The sequence below is a fragment of the Oculina patagonica genome, chromosome 6 (genome assembly GCF_052425735.1).
Source record: "Oculina patagonica isolate OP01 chromosome 6, crgOcupat, whole genome shotgun sequence".
NCBI lineage: Eukaryota > Metazoa > Cnidaria > Anthozoa > Scleractinia > Oculinidae > Oculina > Oculina patagonica.
The window spans coordinates 7,027,631-7,053,799 of record NC_135763.1 but is presented as its reverse complement, the minus strand read 5'-3'; the positions used below and the strand labels follow the sequence as shown (position 1 = coordinate 7,053,799).

Sequence of the window (26,169 nt, the reverse complement as noted above, 5' to 3'; positions counted from 1 at the left end):
TATTTGTTTTTCCAAACTTTTGGATCCTTTCCCCCCTTGCAACAGCTAGAATAGTGTCCTACACTTCCGTCCACGAGCTGGACAATTGCCGTCTTTAGCCAAGTAACCTTCTTTTCTACAGTTAAAACAAACCCTTTTACCTTTCGATCCACGCCCAGACCTTTGTTCGACAGCATTAGTCCCTGCTCCAACACTTGCTCCAGGTTCTTGTCGGTCTTGACTTGGCGTAACCGGCATTTGACTCACTTGCTCACGCGAAGCTTCCCACTTTCGGACCTTATCCATCGCAGCCCCTAGCGTAATATTATTCACCTCGAGTAATTTCTTCTTCAGTTCAACATCGGGGAGCTTTTCGATCAGATGATCTGACAAATTTTTCACCAAAGCTGCGCCAAAATTACAGTGACAAGCTTGTTTCCGTAAACGAACGATAAATTTATCAGCGGTCTCCCCCTTGGTCAACGCAAGTTGTCGAAAAACCACAGGTCGCCCAGACGTTGTATTCGATTTAGGTGATTATAAGACAATGTATGAGAATACTTTTAAAATTGCTCGAAATAAAACTTGTATTGAAGATTTGAATAAAAATGTATTACCTTATGTTTATCATGCGTTATTTTGACATTTCTGTGCTTCTGGAGTGGGTTTAAAGCCGTTTAGACAAGTTTTTCTTTCCGACGTTGCTTCCCCTAAAGAGAAACGAAAGGCAGGTGACCTATAGCTAGTTCGCCAACGGTTCGCACTCGAAGCCTCTTAAATACCACAAAAAGTGTCGAATCTCACCAAAATTGCTTCAATACAGCCGTCGATAATTCTTCTTTCGATTTCCTTCGCTTAAGGTTCCAAAGTTTATTTTAACCGCCCGAGAAACGCTCGTGTTCGAGCGCTGGGTTTCCACTTTTGCTTTGTCTGAATGCGTGAAAAGTTATCTTGGGCACAAGATTCAAAAATTTAGCTAAGCGACCGCGCCATGGCGACAACGTCGGAAAGAAAAACTCGTCTAAACGGCTTTAAACCCACTCCAGAGGCACAGAAATGTCAAAATAACGCATGATAAACATAAGGTAAGAAATTTTTATTCAAATCTTTCATACAAGTACTATTTCGAGCAATTTTCAAAGTATTCTCATACATTGTCTTATAATCACCTAAATCGAATACAACGTCTGGGCGGCTGTGGAAAAAACATGGACTTCGTCCACGGCGCGAAAGTGAGCATCAAGAAGGTCTGGATGGGGTTAACGGACAACTGACAAATGGCCAAAATTTTAACTGACAACTGACAAATCGCCTAAAATCTAACTGTCAACTGACATTTGTAGTGGCTTTTACTGACAACTGACAACTGACCAAACTGTCCTAAATAACCCACATGAGCATCGTTAATCCTAAAAAACCCGTTGTAAATAACACTCTTTGACTCTTTTCGTCAAACAAATGTACGTTTTATACGAATCTCAGCAGCGGGACGCTAGGGTTTCATATTTCGTTAATGATTCACTGTATGACCCATGTACATCAGGGTCATATTACCAGCTACGATCTCAAAGTTACGCTGAACACGCGCCAGTTTATGCAATGGCCGCCAATGCTGGCGTTGTAAAAGCTATTGCAAGCTTTTACAGAGTTGACTCGAACTCGGCTTTCGATCGATTTAGAAGCCGTATTCCGATAAATGATATAAATACAGTTCATGCGCTCAAAAAGCACCTTGTGGCATTCCTTGGCCTCAAAGATTTAACTAGAAAATGCGGCCTTGGTGACTTCGACATCAAGCTTTTCCGAATGGCACCGAATGAGAGTGGGAAAAGCGACAACTTCGCCATCACCACAGACGACCAGTGGAAGCTCGAACTACCAAGCTTACTGGATGGCACAGGAAGCGAAATGAACAGTATGTATTATAAGTGCATTTGTATCTTGTATTGATATAAATATGAATTATGCCTGTTAGTCCAGAAATCCTACCAGGTACGACTACGTGTTTCTTGTTCCCATTTTTGTTGCAATGTACGATGTGTTTGATACTTAATTATTTCTCTTGGCGTTATATATGTTATAATTACTGTGGCACTGTGTATATAAAACTAAATTTTGAAACGTTGCGGCAATGTGAACCACCGAGCGCGTTTGTTTCAGGTAGAAAACTGGTTATAATGCATGTACATGTCACATTTCAGTCGTATCAGTTGACCATTATGTAATTCAAGGGTTAAAACAGTGGCTAAAAATAGCGGTAATTCACAGCTAAAAACAAAATGTTACTGAAAACACTTCGCACTGCAAATGTAATACCAATCCATTAGAAATACCAATTCACTAATGATTATCATAACTCTCAGGGTCAATTCCTTGGATTTTCGACACTTTTTCATGCTGACTCAAATATCATCGTCCCTGCTGCATGTCCCCTCAGTGTGAACAACACATGATTTTGTCGCTGCTTCATATTGCTGCAACATGTCCCTGCGTCTTGACCCCACGTGTGCGGAGACCTTTATACATTATTTTTGAGTATAATGCACATTTTTTATTACAGACAAGTACAGGTTTTCATACTTCCACCGTGGAAACTCGGCTTTATTAGAAGCCAGCTTTTTCAATCGAGAAAATATGATACTCGCCGTTTTACTCAAATTCTCAAGATATTTTATTTTGCTCCGTAAACTCTTCTTGATATTTATTAAGGTCTATTAAGTATAAAGTGTTGAAGATAAATAGGTAGATTTAGACTGATATAGGTGATCATTGGTAGGCAAGTTAACGCTTAAATTTTTATCTCAGGTTGTAATGCAATTGCAATGGTTTTAACTCCAAATCTGAGAAAAAATAGTTCTCTAAGTAAGAATCTTGAATTAACGATACACTTTACGTTATATGTGCCAATCGAGCTAGCTTTTGGGTCAGAAATAAATAATTTAGTTACACGGTTAATTATTAACAGTCAAGTAACTGACAACTGACAATTCGCCTAAAATTTAACTGACAACTGACAAATCGCATAAAATTTAACTGACAACTGACATTTGTACCCCCCCCCCCCCCCCCCATCCAGCCCCTCCATCAAGCGTACGAAGACACACTACATACTCGTTACCCTCCTCTGCATTGATCGGTCCTGAATCCGGAAGGACTTCGAAAATATCTTGGACTTCCATGCCCGCAAAATGAAGTAATTGAGCTTTCTTTCGAGAGGCGTTCGTAATTCCTTTGCCATCGATGTAATATTGGTAAAATCGCTTCCACTGTCGCCACCGTTTGGCGACCTGAAAGGAAGAACCGGTTAAATCTTAGGGCGACAACGCTCGTTCCACTGAGTGCGACATCCTCTTCGCCAATTTGTAGTGTTCAAAGGCCACAAAGGCTTACAGCTGCTTTTAAAGCAGAACACACGCCCGTACATACAGTACATGCTTTCGCGCTCACTACACACTCTTCGCATCCCGGATGTACTCTTATGAGTAACCGTTGGGCTACATGTAATACACTACTACAGCCTCCCACTGCCACCCACTCCAAATGACCCCTTTTTCGCGAAATTTAGGGTATTCCTCGACAGTCTTTTATCATCCATGCAAATACCGAGAGATTGGGAAGCAGAGACATGTTCGTAACGCCTAACTTAAAGTCACGAGAATAGCCAAAGTTGGCAACGTTATAATCAGAAGCAGTACTTTCAAATTTAGTTTTTGAGGCGATTAAAACTAATTTATTTGATATGAGCTAGTTTTAAATATTCTCATTATAACAATTTTTACCATTTTGTAATTTAAAAAAAATTCGGCCAGCCAGAGAAACAGACAAGATGGGTTAACAAGAACAACGTAAAATACCAGTAAACGAAGCATAAACCTTCAGTTAATCAGTTTAGTTTATGGAACGAGAATTGGTACGTTCAAGTCAAAAAGTCAGTCGGTTTTATATTCGGCATAAACATTAGAGTTCAAGCTCAATAAGTAAGTAAGTAAGTAAGTAATTTGCCTTTATTTAAAAACACGATTTGGATAAAAGCTTACAGCTTGTGGGGTCGTGTAAATTAAAAGTATTAAAAGTTAAAAATATTTACAATTAATTAGGCTATTTACATTTGTATTTGATTTTAAAATTCATTTATAGTCTGCCCTTTTAGTTTTGCAAAAAGTTGTATTTTAATATTTTGATCATTATCCAGTTTGTAGCAGTTCTAAACAGGTTAAACTGTTGTTACCAATGATTGGGCATTTGTTTGGTACCATTATTGTAGGAGCAACTGTAAAAGGTTTACAGTACTGATCCATCAAAGTATAAGAGATGGAAAGTGCTGGAAACCGTTAATAGCCTCCTTAATTAAATACTTGTCAGATGCATGTACTTACAAATAACGTAGAATTGATAGGTTTTCAAATATTCCTTCAGGCAGCACTTCTATTTTATTGTGCCTAAGGTCCCTGCAAAAAACAAAATCACATATTGTAGGATTACAGTAAGACAGATCGACCCTTATATGCCACACCTTTAAGATGATTAAAAGTATCGACCCCTCGAACGAAGCTACCCACCAGAAGTAATGAAAGGAAAACACTGTTAAATGTGACAGTAACAATGGTTGTTACTTTCAAAACTTTACGGTCGTTTGCCCTTAAATTAATCCGTATTTTATCACAGTAATCGAGCGTAAGCTGGATAAGCAAATTATATACAGTGATATATTGTCCTATTTGCATCAAGCCAACAATGATAATAATTGTCACCAATTGTAATCATTATGTGGTCCACGACAGTTAAAACTTAAATTATTTGTTATGAGCCACTTTTAAGAAGTTTTCTGCAATTCAGCAACATTTTGACTGACAGACACACACACACACAGACAGTCGGACAAACAGGCAGACAGACAGACAGGCAGGCAAGCAGGCAGGCATGCATGCATCAGGCAGGGAGTTGGACAGAAAAACAGGCAGGCTGACATACAGAGTGATATACATGTACCTCCAGTCTGACAAAGGCATCCCCTTTTCCCCAAGAGTAAGTGTTGTTATTTTCGCTGGGATGCCTTTGTACCCAGTCTCTCTTGCGAAGGAAACACGAGTGAGGAAAGGACTCCTATCTTTGAACATTTTTGTATTGTTTAGGGTTAAAGTGAATCGTGCTGTTAAATCTGTTGTATATTAACTGCATGGAAGCTGAAATATGGTTCGAACTGTCAAAAATCTGATGTATATGAAAATTTCCTTGTATAGTTACTGATTGCGTGTTTTAGCAAAATACCGTCAAAATGAAGTTGGGATCATCACCGTACTCGACCTGTTTGCTGTACCTGAAAAGTTTCTACCGTTATAAGCGTTGGTCTTTTTGGATTTTGCTCCTTTGCGATGCAAAATGTGCGGATACTGAGAAACTGCTTATCCGTTAAATTTGGTTAAATTTGGTACCAGTTTGAGGTAAATGGCTCGGGGTAAAGATGCTGGTTTGCGCCCGACTCTTAAAGAATAATCCGTATACTGCCGTCGCAGTTACTGTGCCACTAGTATCACCGAAGGCATGAAAACAAAAAAAAAATGGACCGCCTTTGGCTGTAGCTAGACTGCAAGAAATTCTAACTTTATTTTACCTTTTTTTGAGAATAAAATGATTTTGGACACTCCAGTTCCGTTTTTTCACTTCCGCCCATTCATCAAAACTCGGTTGCTATGGCAACCTATTGTGACGTAATCCCTTATTATATATGCAACAAAAAGCGATGTTTTAGGCTAACGTGTACATCGTGTCAAGTTTTCTCAGAATCGCCGACCAAAATTCCTAGAAATGCAAACGATTTTTGTGATTCGTAGGGTCACGCCATGTCACGTGATCTGATGGGTCAGTCACTCGCTCCCAGTAATACCGAGAAAGGGGGTACCCCCATCCCCCTTCATCACATGGTTCTTTTTTTTAAATAGCTTTACGTTTTCTCAGAATCGCCGTCAAAAAGTCTAAGAAAAAAGCAATGTAGACTTATCTGCGCATACGTTTAGTGCAAAGTTTTCAGTTCCAGATACCACAAGGAAAGCATAGCGCTTCGTGTACAATAGATATAGAGGTAACGCTCGTCGCCAGGGCGCGTGACCACGAAGGTCCCGCTTGTAAACAGGTTTCGTAACGTCATGTGTCACGCTTGTACCCAGGGCGCGCGCGGCCACTCAGGCCTGCGCACACGTCTAGTACCCAGGGCGCGTGTCTAAGGGTCAGGCTCACGCTCACCCTCCCCGATAGTGACACGCATTCCATTCTGTGACGTCACAGAATATGCAAATTAGACACGTGACCACCTGCCTGACCCCTGATTGGTCCATTCAAATACTCCCTGCAATCTGATTGGCTACTGCCGATACCCTTTCCTCGCATTTTATGCAATTTGGCTACTTCCAGTTTTCTCACTTCCGGTCCATCTCGGTTGCTATGGCAACCTCATTTGATGAGTACTTCGTCTAATTATGATGACGTCATCCCTCATTATATATGCAACATGAAAGCGAGGTTTTAGGATCTAAGTTAACGCAAAAGACGGTTTTATATTCGGCATAAACATTAGAGTTCAAGCTCAATAAGTAAGTAAGTAAGTAAGTAATTTGCCTTTATTTAAAAACACGATTTGGATAAAAGCTTACAGCTTGTGGGGTCGTGTAAATTAAAAGTATTAAAAGTTAAAAATATTTACAATTAATTAGGCTATTTACATTTGTATTTGATTTTAAAATTCATTTATAGTCTGCCCTTTTAGTTTTGCAAAAAGTTGTATTTTAATATTTTGATCATTATCCAGTTTGTAGCAGTTCTAAACAGGTTAAACTGTTGTTACCAATGATTGGGCATTTGTTTGGTACCATTATTGTAGGAGCAACTGTAAAAGGTTTGCAGTACTGATCCATCAAAGTATAAGAGATGGAAAGTGCTGGAAACCGTTAATAGCCTCCTTAATTAAATACTTGTCAGATGCATGTACTTACAACCAATGTAGACTTGATAGGTTTTCAAATATTCCTTCAGGCAGCACTTCTATTTTATTGTGGCTAAGGTCCCTGCAAAAAACAAAATCACATATTGTACGATTACAGTAAGACAGATCGACCCTTATATGCCACACCTTTAAGATGATCAAAAGTATCGACCCCTCGAACGAAGCTACCCACCAGAAGTAATGAAAGGAAAACACTGTTAAATGTGACAGTAACAATGGTTGTTACTTTCAAAACTTTACGGTCGTTTGCCCTTAAATTAATCCGTATTTTATCACAGTAATCGAGCGTAAGCTGGATAAGCAAATTATATACAGTGATATATTGTCCTATTTGCATCAAGCCAACAATGATAATAATTGTCACCAATTGTAATCATTATGTGGCCCACGACAGTTAAAACTTAAATTATTTGACAGACACACACACACACAGACAGTCGGACAAACAGGCAGACAGACAGACAGGCAGGCAAGCAGGCAGGCATGCATGCATCAGGCAGGGAGTTGGACAGAAAAACAGGCAGGCTGACATACAGAGTGATATACATGTACCTCCAGTCTGACAAAGGCATCCCCTTTTCCCCAAGAGTAAGTGTTGTTATTTTCGCTGGGATGCCTTTGTACCCAGTCTCTCTTGCGAAGGAAACACGAGTGAGGAAAGGACTCCTATCTTTGAACATTTTTGTATTGTTTAGGGTTAAAGTGAATCGTGCTGTTAAATCTGTTGTATATTAACTGCATGGAAGCTGAAATATGGTTCGAACTGTCAAAAATCTGATGTATATGAAAATTTCCTTGTATAGTTACTGATTGCGTGTTTTAGCAAAATACCGTCAAAATGAAGTTGGGATCATCACCGTACTCGACCTGTTTGCTGTACCTGAAAAATTTCTACCGTTATAAGCGTTGGTCTTTTTGGATTTTGCTCCTTTGCGATGCAAAATGTGCGGATACTGAGAAACTGCTTATCCGTTAAATTTGGTTAAATTTGGTACCAGTTTGAGGTAAATGGTTCGGGGTAAAGATGCTGGTTTGCGCCCGACTCTTAAAGAATAATCCGTATACTGCCGTCGCAGTTACTGTGCCACTAGTATCACCGAAGGCATGAAAACAAAACAAAAATGGACCGCCTTTGGCTGTAGCTAGACTGCAGGAAATTCTAACTTAATTCCTCGCGAGACGAGGCCTAAGGCCGAGCGTAGCGGGGTGTATAATTTTGTCCCTCAAAGGGATCAGGCGGGATGAAATCTCGTGTGGAGTTTACGGTCATATATACTTCTATATATATATATATTTGTGAGCTTGGTGTGTGGCGGAAATGACGTCACACGGCCGCCGCGCGCTGGTGGCCTAATGGTAAGGCGTCGAACTTGAAATCAGATCTTCGGAACTGAGGTCGGGGGTTCAAATCCGGCTAGGGTTTTTTTTTTTTTTTTTTTTGGGTTCGAATCCTGAGCCTTTCATTTTTATCGTTTTTCTTTTCGGATTAAAATAACACTGATTTCCACATAATACTCCCTCAAGAGGGTACCAAAGGGGGGTTCGTGATCCCGTTTCACGCACAAGTTTTAACCAAATTCACGTGTCACGTATACTTGAAACAGCAGAATTCACGGATCACTTTTCTTTTCTAACTATTTTTCACGCGTCACGGTCTAATTTTTGCCCTATTTTCACACGTCACGGACTAATTTTTGCCCTTTTCACGTGTCACGCATAAACCCTTTGCCCCCTTCCCTCAACGCCTATTCAGGCTACCGTAGAATTCCGGTTATAAGCCCTGGGCTTATACAACTTCGTAAGGGGTTTAGGGTGGGCTTATAAGCGGAGGGGCTTATATCTGGGAGGGCTTATAAGCGGAATGAAAAAAACGTTTCAAAACAAGCCACGGGAGTGTTGATCGAAATACGTTTTTTAGTTAAAAACGCATAATAAAGCAACATTTAGCCCTACTCATAACAGTCATCTGGAAGAGGGGGGCTTATATCCGGGGGGGCTTATAATTGGATGTTTTTTTTTTGTTTCCAGGATGATGGGCTTATAACCGGAGGGGCTTATAAGCGGGGGGGCTTATAACCGGAAGTTTACTGTATATTAAAACCTTTCATCGCCATCAGGGGCGCGCGGGCGGAGGCTTCGAATCCTCCTGCAGTTCGTTCTTCTTTTTTTTAATGCCATCAAATAAATGTCCAAAATGCGACTATCCAATTATTTGTCGATGATTTTGAAAATAGCCTGCGCTTCCCAACGCTTTATACCTCTTTACGAACCAGAAAAAGCCACCATCTTCAAAGCCGAGTAGACCCTGGGAACGAAAGTGTCGCGGCCATTCCCGTTACTAGGCAACAATAACGTTGTCAAAAATAAAACTTTTTTTAAGGAGTATAAATCTCAACTGAAATTTCCAGGGGTGTGGGGGAGTTCAAACTGAACTGGGCAGTATGGATATTTTCTGGAACCACACAAATTATATCGATTCCAATTACGGATTCAGAGGTACACAAAGATAGGGGCAAAAGAGACTGTTAAGTTACAAATCGGCCTTCCCTTGTTGTAATGGGGAGGGATAACATAAAACTTACAGTTCCTCAAATAAGAAAGGGGGTACTTTTTGGCAAACAAGGGGGAAACCTGCCAAAGAGAAATATTGGTACTTTTCTCCAGCGATTTTAACTCATTGTATCAACCACCCCATCACTCCCCTATCAACTACCTATCCAATGCTACCCCTCCTAAAAATATTTTGAAATTTCTAACAAATATATCTTCCTGCCTACTGTGGAAAATTGAATATGTACAATTCAATTAAAGGTCAACTTCAAATAATCCACCCCTTATTTATAACACCCCCACCCCTCCCCCCCCCCCTCGCCAGCCCAGAGCTTCGCGAGGCCCTGCGAGTCACGTATTACTAGTAGATTAGGTATTCCTTGAACTTGCAACAATGTTTTACCAGTTTCTCTATTTCTAGCACTGAATCCCATGGTAGGTGTTGCTGCGAGTCGATTTGTAGTATAGATCGTCTTACCCAGGCTGTGGGACTTGCCATTTCTAAGAAGCAAAGGCCCCACTGCCCCCTTACTCAGACTGTGGGACTTGCCACTCCAAGAGGGTCAAATACTATTCCCTAACTAGTCAGAATTTCTCTCTTACTAGTTTCCACAGAACCTTTGGTAAAGATCACCACCATGGTATCTTTCTGCTTGCTCCAAGAAAGTCTCGAAAAATTTGCTTCTTTGGCTTTCATGCACAAATTTTCCTTGTCATATATTTTCCCTTCGTCTCTCAATTCAGCGTTAGCCACCACCACTTAATAGTGGCATGTATGTAGTTTAAGCTCCGCTTCTCAATATACTAAGACTGTAACCTTTTCAAATTATAAATTGTGCCCCTGGGCAGTGGTAATTCTTCCACTAACGATCCTCAAAATCTTCGTGATATTTGGCTTTCAAGTTTTCTAGCCGTTGCTTTAGAGTTCCACCAAGAAGAAACAGTGGCTGTGTTGAACCAAACAACCGACAAGTAAATATCAAAGCCTAAAACCTGTGTGTACCTGCAAGACTGACTGCTAAAAATCGCCACAAAGCGCAACAGCTAGCTTTGAAACGGTTTTGAACTAGCACAATCCAGAGTATGTTTTGGGGTGGAGGCCCAGTTTCCAATCTACAATCGTTTAAGGAGGAACTACTCTGATATTCCTTAGCTGATGCGTCGAAGGTGATTTGTATATTTGTGCTTTCTGCTTTTTCTCTTCTGCTGCTTCGTAGAGGGTCTTACATTGGCGGTCTTTGGCACGGTTCACGGGTAAAAAAATAAAAATAAATAGCGGATCACGGATATTAAAATTTCATTTTTCCGAATGACAAAAATAAGCAAGTAGCGTACTACTTTTTTATCTTGCTGTTATCCAAAGAAATTCGCATTTACGTTTCACGGAAAATCAAATCTGCTAATCAAGCATCACAAAAATATCCCTGTATAACCCTAAAGAAGGTCAAGACTCCCTTTCTCCCTGAGGCTAATCATTAACTTTCTCCACGATTCCTTCCTCCAGTTGGTCTTGGATTTCATTAATTAATAATTTGTCGCCAATGTTAAGCTCAGTGCTATTGGCTTACTTTGCCTATATCCATTCATCTTTTATTCTTTAGTTTTCTTTTTCTTGACATGACTTTTTGCCAATCTCTGAGGGAGCAACATATTACGACATTAACCAAGACTACGTTGAAATTCTAAAAAGAAACCTGAATGACTAGAACGCATTTTTCTAGACGTTTTGCATTCCATCCGACATTGAAACTCCCTAAACGAACATTTACAGAAAATTCTATTTTACATGATTCTATTTTGTGCCGCAGGTTTGCAGATGCTTGCTTTATTCTCTCGCTCCTAAACATTTACATTTACAAATGTTTAGTTACCTTTGTCTGCATCTTTGGAGACTAGCAGCAAATAAGACCCGATTATGCATGCAGTGACACTGTTTCAAACTACGTCTGACGAAAGCAAGAGAACGTTTGCCAAATATTTAGTTTCTTAAAAGTGTTTATAAGATCATTTTACATTTTTAGATCAGTTTTAAAAAGTTTTTAACCTAACATGATAAACACTGATCGCCCAAATAACAAAATCTGACATGTTTTCTGGAAAAAGACGCAATATAAATTTCTTAAGAGAAAAACAACAAGGATTAGCTCCAAATTTAATTCCTTGAAAAATCTTCCTGCCAGAAGATTTTGCGTTTTTTTAATGCCAAGAACCTACAAGAAGCGCGCGTAAAAAAGCGGCCTACAATCATTGACAAAAGTCGTTGGCCCACCAACCCCCTCCCCCTGTTTCAATGTTGGACAGTACAATGTGCCTAGACTCCCCGTGCAGTGTGTTTCATGAGCAAAAGTAAGCAGCAATTGCAGGCATTATTGTTTTGCATGCTACGCAACATTGCAAAGGGGGGAGGGGAAATTACTTAACTTTTATGATACAAGTAAGAAAAACAGCAACTGCGCCAACATTTACTTGAGTCGACGGCTTTTCTTAAGGGAACTGTGTCATGAACTTAAGCCAAATTTAAACATGAAAAGATGGCCATAGAATTAAGTGAAACGTAAAATAAACCATTTAACGGATGGCGGTATGGTTCTTTGCCAAAATTTTAAGTTTCATAGCGGGTATTTGGCAAAACTTAACCAAGCCGTGACACTGGTCCTTTTAATTTATATTACAATAAAATCGACAAAAAGAACGAAAATTGCTGACAAACGTACAACTCTGTCAAGCTCGTTTGCTTCGTGAATAACCCTGTGGGTAGATATGGAATTATATTGGATGACAAGTCCCTGAAATAAAAGGAGAAAAATTATCGTCAGTACAGGGCGATAAAAAAATTAAAAGAGACATGTTTTTACAAAGCAGCACTTCGTTTGCAACAATACGAAAGAAGATTAACTGTACATGTTAATGAGAGCGCTGCTGTTCTGCTTTCTAGCAATGGTACTTTTATAAAATCTGCTGTAATTGAACAACACTCTTTCAATAATAACCATCCCAAGTTTTGTGCGAAAAATGCATCTTGGTGTGTTGGACGTCAAATGAGTCAAAATTACCAAATACTATCATTAAGTAAAAAATCTGGGCAAATGAGGCTTGCGCTGGCAAAGACGAAAGTTCGCCGCTGATGTCAAATTTGCAAAATATTAATTCAGTTAAATGTTGAATATCTAAACGATCGAGTTACTTGATTAATCAAGTTAAAAAGAACAAGTAAAATACGGCCTAAATGTTTTCCAAGACAGACTTGCATGTATTTTGCAATGCGACACGCACGAGGGTGGTAAAAGTGGTTGGTAAAAGGGGTGATCTAAATCACGTTTCACCCAAAACATAAATATAAACATTATATTTCACGTTTTAGTATGCATAAAAACTAAAAAAATTGTTCTCACTGACTAAAACTGTAAAAAATATCTGGCTTTTCGGTTAAAAATGCTATAACTTTCTTCAGCACAAATTGAAAAGGTCGTCCAGATGTAAATATTTTTTTTTTTTATAAAAAGGCGATAACTCACTAGTGATTCAGAACAGGATTCTGTAGATGTCGGGAGTGTTCATGTGTTTGTTGTAGTCAAATTCGGTTTCGAATAGAATGCCACGCTTTTGGAAACAGTCTGATCACAAGAACAACGGCTATAATCTTAACGTCGTCGAAATCGAATTCTCGATTATTTTGCATGCAACAGAGAGTTCTTGCACCAATAGAGATCTCTAGCTTGTCAACAGTAAAAACATCTCTTTTGTGCTCTCTTGTTCTAGATCTTACAGCAAGGAGCCCAAAAGTGTGACCACTTTTAATTTATTCACATTCTTCCGTGCAGATTTAATCCAATCAGGAGTCAACAGGAACCTGTTCTTGGCTTCTGATTGGATGGTTGTTGCACGAAAGAATGTGAATTAATTAAATGTGGTCACACTTTTGTGCGCCTTGCTGTAACGCTCGTGATGTTTGTCTTATATAAACTCTCTCACAGTCTCTGCAGTTAGTTTTATAAACTGCTCCCGTCGATAGATCTTGAGCACACTTTTTAAAGAGCTACGTCACGAGAATTTTGCAGATTTTTGAACTAAACTGTTCCGAAATTAATTAGTGATAGCGACCTAACCCATGAAAAACATTTTTTGAACATCGATCTAATGGGAGATACAGCCTTAACTTGTAGATAATCATAATCAAACTTCGGCACAAATATCGATCTTTTACGACACCCGAAACTGAAAACTTTGAAAAGTTTAGCCTTACTGGATTTTTCAATTGCAATCCATTTCCATCCTAGCCATCCGCAGCCAAAAATGCTTGTTAAATTCGTTGCTTTAATATAGCAATTTTTAATGAAAACGGACCATTGTGGAACTTTTTGTGTGTGTGCGAGTTCGATTTTGTTCGATTGTCGAACTCAATCGAACTCAATCCAAGGTATAAGTTCGATAAAGTTCGATTAAAATTCATGCCAGGCGATCAGTCCCTAGTCACGTATTTTACCACACGTAGTCTTGTTTTCAAACGTTTACTGGAGAATCTTCTGGAAGGAAAAAAAAACACGATTTACAGTCACATTTAACGAGAAATAACAACGGTCATTTCGTAATTCTCATAGAAAGTCGTTTCACAGTTCACAACAGTGTAACCAAATCACGTTTAACGAGAAAAAAACATTACACAATTTACGTAAAAAAGGCCTTTCATCGGTCATAATAAAACCCTTTACCACTCTCATACATGTGTGAGTAATATTTTTGACAGACCTTTCCGCGAAAAATGAGGATTCCCAGTTATAACTGAGCAAACGAACTGTTCATGTTGACCCATGTTGAACATGAAGAAAGCTACTTCTAAATCAAAGTTGTCAAAAACATATTGACGTGATGCTGGTCACGTAACAGCGAGTATATAGTCCGCCCTGCCTCGTCCCCAGGCGCTGATCGGCCGGATGGTTAAGGTAAGGCGGGAAAGCAGGGAGCGCGAGGGTTGATGGCTAGGTTGTGTCCTTTTTCCCGTCCGCATTAGTCCCACAACGCCAAGCGAACCGTGCACAAAGGAGAGGGACGCCTGGGGACGAGGCAGTAGGCCGCCTGAGTTTGGGCTCGGTTTATACGTCGAATTTCGCGTTTGCCGAATCCAATTCAGGAATTAAATGTTTGCAAATTTCGACGTTTCAATCGATTAAATACGACTTCTGTTGCATCGTCGACTGGGCAAGTCGAATATTTCGAGGTTCGACAGTCGCTTTATACGACGAACTTGACATGTGCCGAATCGAATGCATAAATTAATCAAAATGATTTAAATTATGTTTAACTCACAATTCTTCATTTTTTCCTAAATGCTATGAGCGGATCGGCAGAAACAAAATGGCGGAATCGGGTGCGATGTGCAGCTCTTGTTTTTCTCCTACCAAATACACATGTTTAAAACGCGCTTTTCCATTCTGCATCTAGTGCTTGGGTTTTGGAAAAAAAAACGAGACTCCAGGATGGAGAAAGTAATAACAGGTAGAACGCTATTAGTTTGGGAGAATATTCTCCGAAATTCTTCATGTCTTCCATTTCGAAAACACGGCTGTTCAAGACTTGTTTTTAAACAGCCAATCAAAAATTTTGAAACTGTTTGAATTCCCTTGTCTTCAGAGCCCTTTTTCTCGTGCCAAGACCCACCGGCTAAGAGACGCGAAAAGGACTATGGTAACAAGAATGAAACTCGCTCATGAATTAACTGCGACTCTTCAAATTCGGGTATTAAATTCGGCAGATGTGAAATGCGACGTTTATACTGGGCCATTAACTTGTCACTGAGATTTAACGGTGCTTGCATATATTTCTTTTCCGTTTTATACATAATATTAAAAGCACAAAATCACAATTGACTAACAACATATTAAGGACGTTCGCGCTAATTGTATCTGTACATCCGACATACCAAGATACATTGTAAGCTCCTGAAGGTACTCAATTTTAGCATTTTCACTTAAAGCTTGGGATGGCAATTAAACGTTATCATCTCAGGCTTTTTAACAAATTACCGTGCAAATCATTACACCTTGATCCGTTTTAGTTTAATCAATGTGCAATAATTCGAGGAGGAAATTTACAGGAAACGAAAATCATTTATTTGAAATTGGCTGGCTTCTACGTTCAAAACGGTTTTTTGATGTACTTACAGCAGTCGCAAGGCCACGAGAAAAGAGAAAATGTCGGCTCCTAAATTCTGAATATGATTGTCTTTTACGTATCTAGGAGAAAAACAGACAAACAAACAAACAAAAAACATCCAGATGTTATTTCTGTTTACTTTCCACGTTTACTTACTGATCCCTGCCCAATCCTAGTCCTAATAAATAAGAAAGTGAAAGAAAACTGAGTTATCAAAATTGGCTGACTTCTTTGAAGTTGGCTTGCTTCTTTGTTAAAAGCGATTGTTAATTTTGACGTACTTACAGCGCTTGCAAGGCCAGGAGAGGTGAGAAAATATCTGCTGTTAAATTCTGAATACGGTTGCTTTGTAAGTTTCTATGAGAAAAAAAAAATACGAACAACAAAATCATCCAGATGTTTTTCTTTTTGTTAATTTTCCACGTTCACTTATATTAATAACACCTGCCTTATCCAGACCTAATAATAAGAAAGTGAAAGAAAACTGAGTTATTTAAAATTACTTAATACTCTTGGTCATTCCAGGAAAAGCAACCTTTGTTCCTGTTTTATCGTATTTGTTTTATTGTGATACTTTGGATTCCTTCACGAATCAGGGAGTAAGGATGTAGTTAAATAAGGCGTACAAATTTCTTGATTTTGTTGTATCTAAATGGCAAATGCAACCACGTACTTAGCATAATTTGCTTGGGGGACAAAACTTAAAGCGTTTATGGAGGCTAAACTTTAAGCGTTAATCTTGGTGAAAGGCGACATTAGGGACTTGCGATTGATGTAGTTACATTTATAAATTAACATACAGCGTATTAAGTCCCTTCACGTCAGCAAAGGCGTCTAAAGATATACTACTGATTTCATTCAGCTGTAGATCTCTGTTAAAAAATAGAGAAAAAAAACAATGAATAAATCGGAATGAGTAGCAGCAAAAACACATCTTCTAAAATAAACTTATTGTAGCGGATGCCTTAAATTCGGTTGTTTTTTTATGTCACTAAAGATTCGGATTCAGGACTAATTAAATCATGAACGTTATAGTTAATTAAGTTAAATTAATTTTTGCGCAGTATTTCCATTATTGCAAGTATTTCGAATAGCGTAAGTATGGCGTAAGTAGTAGTATTTAGAATAATGCAAGCCTAAAAGCGAAGCACCACACTTAATTATATTTTTATTATTGTAGAATTTACAATAGTGTTAACTTTCCATTCTGGTTTTTAAGCGACATAAAAATTATGGTATTGTCTTACAGCACAACAAAATTTGCTCACGGGACAATTATCTTAAAGCAGAACAAAATTGATTTACGGCAAAAGAAAACAACTCGCAAAAAAATTTAAATCGGTACAGATTTAATCAAGCCTAAAATCGGAGCTTCCCAGTTATTCATTATTTACAGGAATTTACAATAATATATTTACTGTGGTAACTAAGCGTACAAAATATTTAAAGTACGGTGGCCCATAGAATAAATTGAATATCGACTAACGGAAAAAAAGGTATTCAATTCATGGTAAAAGAATATTAACTCACCGCAAAAGAAAATCAATCACGGCAAAAGAAAATAAACTTATATATAAAAACTCACGCCAAAAAATCAGCTCATGAACCGAGCAAAAGACAATAAACCCGCTCCAAAAAGAAATAAAATTTCGGCAAAAGAAAATTTACTCAACGCAAAAGAGAATCAATTTACGGCAAATGAAGAAAATCAACTCATGACGAAAGAAAATCATCTCAGGGTAAAACCAACTCAGCTTAAAGTAAGAGAAAATCAACTCACGGCAAAAGAGAATTACTCACTGTAAGAAAAGCAAATCAACTCACGGCAAAAGAAAATCACCTCACAACATACGAAAACTAATGCACAGCAAAGGCAACTCAACGCACGGCAATATAAAATCACTGATTGACGACAAAGGAAAATCTCGTTATTGCAAAAGAGAATATCTGCGTTATGGCAAATTAACTCAAAGGCAAAAGAAAATCAACTTAAGGCAAAAAAAAAATCAACTAATCGGTTTGCCTCCTCTCCCCATGTCCGTTATTTCTAACGCGTTTCGTCTGATCATGATCGAAACTACCTCGTGTTGTTGTTTAATCATGCTCAGAATTAACATGTTTCGATCATGATTCGCGCAATGCGCAGTCTGATGCGAACACTTTTCATAGCGAAACATGTTTTCATCGCGATCACACTACTCTTTTTTCGGCCTAGTGTGAACACAGCATTAGTCAGTCTTCAAAATTAACCTAACCTCTGTTTCACTAGTTTGATAGGAAATCAAACATATATAATTTTTATTGGTCCAACCTTTGCCTGTGACGTCACTTAATACGTTTTTGAAATGGGGTAAGGTTATGCCGCAAAAATTTAAACAAATATTGTTTAACTGTCGAACTGCATAATAGCACTGTATGTCTGCCTTGTAAGCTGCCACTTGTTTTCTTTTTATTTTGCATTAGAAGGTATTAAATTATTTATTATGACACGCGACCTATTCGTTTACTTAAGCGATTCTCATTCAACGAGTACATGAATACAATTATATTTCTTGAAGAACTCTTAGAAACTAAGAGAACTACACACAGAAATGATCAATTGAACTTTACTTTCTGTACCCTATGTCCGAAGTCCCCAACCGGTAACATTCGTTTCTGAGTCACGTGACGTAAATAAAAAGTAAACGTAAAGTTCTTCATGTCAAGAATATTGATAAGATTGTATCGTCCAAAAATTCGATAAGATCAAACAACGACTTCGGTAATGTTTGCGTCTCAGTACATGGTTTCTTAAATGCAGACAACGGTACAAAAATGGTATATTCGTAGCGAAACAAAAAGAAAAAGAAAGAGAGAAGAGGACAAAAAAAAATGAAGGAGAAAAAAAGTTTCCCGATAACGATTCGAACCCACAACTTCCCTTTCTATTTTGAATTACAAGTCCAGAAGCTCATCCATCACACTACATCGCGACAACATAATTGTTTGGTGGTAATCAGTTATGAACAGCACCATAGCAGGCTCAAGTGAGTTATGCCAGTACCGGAGTCGTGGCAAACTTTTGCAGGAGTGTTAAAGTGATTTGATTTCGGGTTAAATTAAGTTAATGACAGTTTAAATATATTAGGCTGGTAGTCGAAGTTTACCTCGAATGCAAAAGTGTGGAAAATAAGCTGGAGCTCCCGATGGTTACAAAAGTTGATGTTATACGTATCAGTACAAAGATAGTTTTTAAGATACCGGGATTGAACTTATCGGTTCAAAACTTGACTTGTTCTAGGCAAACTTTATGTTTCAAAGTTCTCGGTTTTATATTCTCGTTTCATAGTCACTTTCAGAGTTCAGCGGCTCATAGCCACTTTGATTCGTTTATAATACAACTTTATCTTTTGGCTGAACTTTGAGGCATTGTCCTGCTGTAAAAGCAGTAGAACAATATCCCAGGGTATTGTTCTGGCAGCTTTTGCACGAAAGAGTTAAAATTGTAATAATTTAGTTTTACCCGCCCTCCCTCCATTGGTGAAGGGCAATGACATTTAGTTATACATCATTAACTTTGTAAGCTCCTTGTGGTTCGGTTAAGTCTGCGTAGCGGCTTTTGTGTCGGGCTTGCTGCCATCTCATGATATACTTTTGCCTTAATCTTGTCCGATCCAGCCAGTAAGGAAAAATCTGACAATATTCTTATTTTACTCCAACATTATTGGGGGGAATAAGTGAGGTATTTTTCGTGCATTACTTAAAATCTTGCTTAACCTGCCACATTGCTGCCCCCCCCCCCCCCCCTTATCAAGCCACATTGTTGTTCGCGTGCTTTGTTCTTGTCACAACTTCAACTCAGCTTTAACTTTATTTATTAGTTTAAAATACAACTACAAAATACATACAATCAAGATAACGTTGGGTTTGAGTACCTCCCACTTACCCTGTCACGATTTCAGTTGTGTTATATTCTCGTAAAGTGTTCACATTTTCTTTGTAAAATCAACATGTAAAAACAAAAATGTGCAGAAATCATAGCTCATAAATTCAAATAACCTCTACAAAAAGCGAAAAAAATAAGTGCTTAAAGTACATAACTATTGTGCATGCTTTTTAAAGCATAAAACATGCACAATAGTTATGTTACAAAGAAAATGTGAACACTTTACATATGGGTTATTGACCAAGCGTGAGGTCAAGATGGCAGGATATTGGCCAAGTTCTTTTTTTTGCGTGTTTATGGACCAAGACGAAGTCGAGGTCCATAAACACGCAAAAAAAGAACAAGGCCAATATCCTGCCATCTTGACCGACCAAGCTTGGTCAATAAAGGATTTATTATTTGACTTTTTTCGAGTACTGAAAAGGAAGCCAGTTGCATGCACAATGGCGCACGCCAAAATCATTTCATTGGTTTAAAAGTTTAACGAGTGACTGTCAAATTCTTGATTGAATCGAGTTGAAGTAAAACGACGCGACATAACGAAATTCAACTCTTTTTCACCGTCAAAATGATAAAATTGCGAATCAACGTTGAATTTGAAGCCTTAAAACAAGAATGTCCATTCCATCTGGCCGCCAGCTTTTGATTATTGGACGTTTTGCAGAGTATTTGCTCCCTTATGGCGCTTTTGTGGTGCAAACCTGCCCTGACACGAGCTGAATATTGAAATTGTGATTGTTGAAAGCGCAGAGATTCCAACCCTTTTTGAAGGAAAATAGGGAGTATTTTTAGCGCTGAAGGTGTGCGCCTCTAGGGGGGTCTGGAAGCATGTTCCACCGGGAAATTTTGCAAATTTAGGTTCTCTCAAGTGCCATTTCCGGCATTTTGACATCATTTCTGAGTTATTCTATAAGGTCTTTATTCTTTTCACAAACATTTTTGGTACTTTTCTTTACTTTTGCTACACTCAGATCGCAAAAAGTACTAAAAATTAGCAATTTTTCTCTTGTTTTCAGAATTTCATGATAAATCGGGAGAATCTGATATAAATCGGGAGAGCGGGAGGCAACGCATCAAATCGGGAGACTCCCGATCAAATCGGGAGGGTTGGAATCTCTGAAAGCGTTTGAGACTTACCACTTCACGGGAATAGCTTGAACTTTCCTACATCGTTGATATAAATGTTCGAGCCGACCTTATTCGATGTGATCGTTAGAGGCTTCGGTGAAAAGATGTTTTAAAAGCTTTCAGTGCCTGGTTCGCCGTGCCGTCCGCTTTCTTCCATTTTGAAGATTTTACACAAACGACTAGTTTGCCGAAGTCTTTATTCTTCAGGTATGTCACTGACTTCTCTCCCTTTTCCGCCGAAAAAAACCGATAACATGTCTTCAAGTCGCTTTGCGTTTTAATTTTTGTATTAGGTGGTTGTTGTGGCAAATAAAGTTCACGAAACTCGTTAGCATTTGTTGATTAATTTGTTTGTTCTCATTATTTCACTTCAATACCTATTTCTTTGTTATCGGACTCCATTTCGCTAGAAACAGACAGAAAATACTTGTGTTGTTTCGGAAAATACTTTCATTGCTCACATTTACGACTGAAAAGCTTTTTGAAGTAGCGACGACGGAACTGAAAAGTTTTTTCGCTTGCGGGAACACAGCGGGCGATCCCGAGCGGTCAAGATGGCTCCATCTTGACCGCTCGGGGACCCAATCAGAACACGGGATTCGTTTCATCTTGACCGCTCACGGAGCTAGTAAAATAATTAGATGATTTATTGCAATAAATTGTAGACATTTTGCAGGCATATTCAGATACTTGGTATTCTTTGTGACATTTTGGTTAGTTAATTTGTGTAGATTTCACTGATATTTTAAGTTCCCTCGTTCATTTTTAGTTCTTCGGAACTTACAACACATCTGCAGGCTTTCAAAGGATATTCGAGCACCATGGTAAGATAAATTGCATATTTTAATGTTTCTGAATTAGGTCGTAATGGCTCCTTGACCTTGTGCTATCATAGTTTTGTTCAAAAGTAGTCGCCAGCGTATTTATTTGATTTCCTTTGTTGCGAAGTTTCCTTGTTATGCATCAGTGTGTTTATTTAAATAAATCTTCTATTTTTTTCTGTTAAGTTTCGATTTTTAGCCGTTTTACAATGTTATGTAAAGAAAATCAATGTGCATTTTGCAGCTTTGTTTTGTTCGCGCTGCCTTGTATGACTGATTATAAATTGAAATATCGCTTAAGGTGGTAGAATGGAGTTTGGCTCGAAAATTAAACATATCAAAACATTCAATGTTACTACAGCTTCTTGATACAGCTCCACAGTAGTAAGGTCAGCGGAGGTCACCAATTCGCCTTGGTGACCGCCTATGTTGCTAAGTAGCCGCGCCTTTCTTGCTAGTCGCCATGTTTTCGTATCACAAGTGTGATTCGTGTAGTTGAAGTTAAATCCGTGTAATCCTCGAGCTATCCGCCTTGGTTAGGCGTACTAAGTTGTTATCTCGGGAATAAAGTGGTTCCTGCGAATAACAACGGTGTTTATTTTTGTTTGTCGAAACTCCTCTTGGACGAATCAAGTGCGACGTTCGAGGGGCAGCCACATTCAAAGATTTGAAAGATAACATAGATTTATTTACAATCCCAAGAGATAAGCGCTCCATTCTGGCTATGTGTGGAATAATTAAAGCTTAAAGTCGGTCGCTAGGCCGGTACTTTGCGCCGCCATATCGAATTTATTGTGTGACACATACCAAAAGTTGATTTGAGTCTGGTTGTGCCGTTGAAAAGCTTTGCTACAACTTGGAAGACGCAAGTTCAGGTCTGCTGTACCTTTCCTGTGAAAGAGTCTGCAATATATTCTACAAAAGAAGCTAAATGACGATGATTATATCGCACGAACGTGATTTACCAAGCGGCATTGTGTTACACTATCGATCGTTGTGAAATATCAACTATAAGCCGAAATCAGTCGTTCAAAGCAATTTACGCGTCTTGAATTAAAAGTTGATGGCAGAAATAAACTTAACTTATGTCCTTTGTGTGGTTCCTTGGTGTTTTGGCTCCATTTATAACTATATCGTGGTTTATTTCGTTTCTGGGACTCGTGACATAACATTTATACAACACCGCAAGAATTTGCCGCACAGCATGAGATTCCTATCTTCCGCTGTGCTTATTAGCCGAGGTCTCAATTTCACATCGTTGCTATGCATTACGTAGTTGTTTACGTCGCTATGTTAAACTTCGTCAAGGGACAAAGAAGATCGTAGATGTTCGGCATTCTTCGCGCTATAATCGGTCATGTGTTGCCACAAACACTTCGAACAGCGGTTTTCTAAGAAGATTTCAAAATGGCGCCCGATAAATACGATCTTGTGATGCGATATCGGCGAGAAACTACCACAATTTAAGGATCTACACCGACCGCACTAAAAGGTATTTTCAGAATAAAGATGTACATTTATCGTATCTGGATGAAATTTGCGTGGTTTGTTGTTGTGGTGTAAAATAAACTTTTCACGGGAGCCCGGGGCCGGCGAAAGGAGTTTTCTTCGAGATGTGAGCGCCACGTAAATCTTTAGCACGTGTTTTTTTTTTCTTTTTAACTCGATATCTGAAGAAAGAAGCAGCATTCCGCTCCGGGCTCCCGTACGTTTTTTTTCTTTTTCTATAGGGAAATAGACTCCTGCATTTCTTTTTGACTTTCTTATAATTGCGAAGCCGTAAAACGAATAAAAACTTTTTTATGAGCCCCAAATTCAGGTGAGGTGTCAAAATTGTCACCTCGGACATCAATTTTTCTGAAGCTTAACTTTTATTGACTTAGCCTGAAATATTTTTACTTTAGCCAGGTTTCTTGATTTGGAGAAATTTCCATCCAAAATGGACCTGTTAAACTCCAGTCTACCACCTTAAAGATTTACAATGGTTTATTTCTAGTTATGTATGATTAAAATAAGTTAATTTCATTCCCTCGCTGCAAAAATTCGTCACTCGTTCGCTGCGCGTTTTCCATACGTCGCTCTTTATATGACTTAATCTATATAAACTTACAGAACTTTTAGCGCAGCCATATGACGAAATGCGCCCGTGGGAAGGTTTCTGATCTTATTCCTTTGTAAGGACCTGTTTCCATTTGAAAATGAGCATAAGAGAGATATAATTTAGTATCCTACGTTAAGTTCACATTTACAATCCTACACCATTTTAACCGTATTGCCATTAATAATCGACCGTTCTTTAAAATTCATTTCCCCCTTTGAGTCATATAATGGCCCCCTTCTTTTCAGAAACCTTAGTGTAAGTTCGTATAAATTTCTAATAAAAGACGATGCCTAAATACCGAGCCAGAACTCGAGCTCAGGACTCGAGCTCAGGTCTCGAGCTCGGGACTCAAACTTACTCTCCGGTTTGCTTGCGGTTAGCTTTCACTCCGGTTTTCTTGCGGTTAGTTTTCACCAAATATGTGCTAACGCAATATTTGCCACATTTTATGTGACGAGTCGTCTACCCTGAGCAATTTTTCGTATGTGACTGCTTTTATTTGTCACATAAAAGCTAACACGCCAGCTTCTCAGCAAATATATTTGTCACATAAAAATTGGCCAACTTTCCTCGTCTACACGAGCAAATAATTTTGTCACATAAAAATTGCTCGTATAAACTGGCTTTAAAAGAAGTTTTTGTAGGCAGAAACAAACAGAGACAAACAGACAGACACCGAAACAGAGGAAAACATATTATAAAGAATAGCAAAATCTTACAACTTTGTCGCTGTTGTCGGAAGGCAATTGAATAGGTCAATCGTTGAGCCGATATTCGTGCAACTAAAGTCATTGTTAACTTGGTCTTTTTCATCAACGCTGCCATCGCCAGAGCAAGCATTCTCGCAACCTGAAAAACATCCATATATAACGGCGCTAGCATTCGGATTAAAGTGGATCCACTGCTTAAAAATAATGAGGGTTACTATCGCCTAAAAAAACAAGGCAATGTTAAAATGATATTGAGCCTGTGTAACAAAAATATATCAGTTTGTTTCAGTCGCGTGCATTACAACATTATAGCCATTGTGCACACTTGGCATATTTTTAAATTCCTTCATAGAAACTACCGCACACCACACCACACTGCGTTACAACACGCTAAACCACAAACGGCCGAGCCGAACCATATTGAACGACATCGCACCCAACCCCACACGCACACACTCACCACACTGCACCGTACCGCGGCAAACAATTCCACACCGCACCACACTCCACTACGCCTTTACCTGCCGCACCTCACCACGCCCGTTGCGCCGCACAGTACACCACACCACAACACACCTCACCACACCACACTGCGCCACAAGGTTCCGCAGCACACCAAACCACAACAACCATAGCACACCATTCCACATGCACGACACTCACCGTACCGCACCGCACCACAACTCATGACACACCGCACCGCAACGCACCGCACCATCCCGCAACACAAAAAACCATACCACATCACATCACACCACACCGAAGCACACCACACCACACCGAGCCACACTACCCCAAACTGCACCACACCACACCACACCGTACCGCATCTCACCGCACACGTGCAGCACTCTACAGCACACCGCATCACACCGATCAACACACTACACTGCATCACACTAACCGCACCCTACCGTACAGTGCACAATAGCACACTATTTATAAATTTGTATCATCAAAGGAAGGAGCTCACGTCTGTAAATTTTAGGTATGACTTCTAAGCAAAGGGAGAGACTCACCCACAAATGTTACTGGGAACTCTTTAGAGTCAGTGCCAGCCTCATTCCTAGCAAAACAGGTGTAGTTGTCTTCCTTGTCTGCTTTTTTCATTACCCTTCCAATCCCATTAGCCAAGGATGTAGAGTTCCGAAGCAACGTCATGTTAATGGGTGGAAACCCCTCAGCAGAACACCACACGAAATGACCTGGTACTGTCCTCACAACTGGCGATGGAACAATTATTTTTGGTATTTCTGCAAGTAAATCGTGACATATGAAAGAAACGAAGGACCATTAAACAGATATCAAAGGTATAGGAATGTAGCCCTCCTTCCCTCGCGGAGAAACATTTATAATCTTGTACCGAGAGCTCAGGCGGGATATTTATTTGTTAAATATGGCGATGGTTTTCTTTTTAACCTTAAGCTTTTTTAGATCGTACATAATCGTTTTTCAACAATCAGATCCAAAGACGGTAGCGCGGAGAGTTCACAAGCTTGGTAGATATTTATGCTTGTGCCTTGGGCTTGACTCGCATAGGTTAATTTTTCCCTCAGTTTTATTTTTTTCTTTTTACAAATCGAATGACTTTTTAGTGATCCATTTTTATAGTATTCGTGTAATTTTATGAGAAGTTTCAGATTTCATAGTTTTTATTTTTTATTGTAAATATTGTAAATAATAATCTTTTATATATTTTAATAACTCTTTGTAAATTTAGTTTATTTGGAAGACGAAGAGCCACTCTGTGGAAGCTCTTCCAATAAAGCCGTTATTATTATTATTATTATTATTATTATTATTATTAT

General features: G+C 38.9%; 1 protein-coding gene across 1 annotated transcript in view; it reads right to left on the bottom strand.

The window, feature by feature from the left end:
- Positions 1-26,169, bottom strand: part of LOC144656588 (uncharacterized) — a 507,005-nt gene that overhangs the window by 232,955 nt on the left and 247,881 nt on the right. The window contains exons 4-11 of the mRNA XM_078516809.1: positions 25,381-25,614; positions 24,371-24,500; positions 23,661-23,732; positions 16,477-16,548; positions 15,962-16,033; positions 15,685-15,756; positions 12,241-12,312; positions 6,966-7,037 (exon numbers count right to left, since the gene is read on the bottom strand). Coding sequence (XP_078372935.1) covers positions 6,966-7,037; positions 12,241-12,312; positions 15,685-15,756; positions 15,962-16,033; positions 16,477-16,548; positions 23,661-23,732; positions 24,371-24,500; positions 25,381-25,614 — 796 coding nt within the window. The remainder of the gene's footprint in view (positions 1-6,965; positions 7,038-12,240; positions 12,313-15,684; positions 15,757-15,961; positions 16,034-16,476; positions 16,549-23,660; positions 23,733-24,370; positions 24,501-25,380; positions 25,615-26,169) is intronic.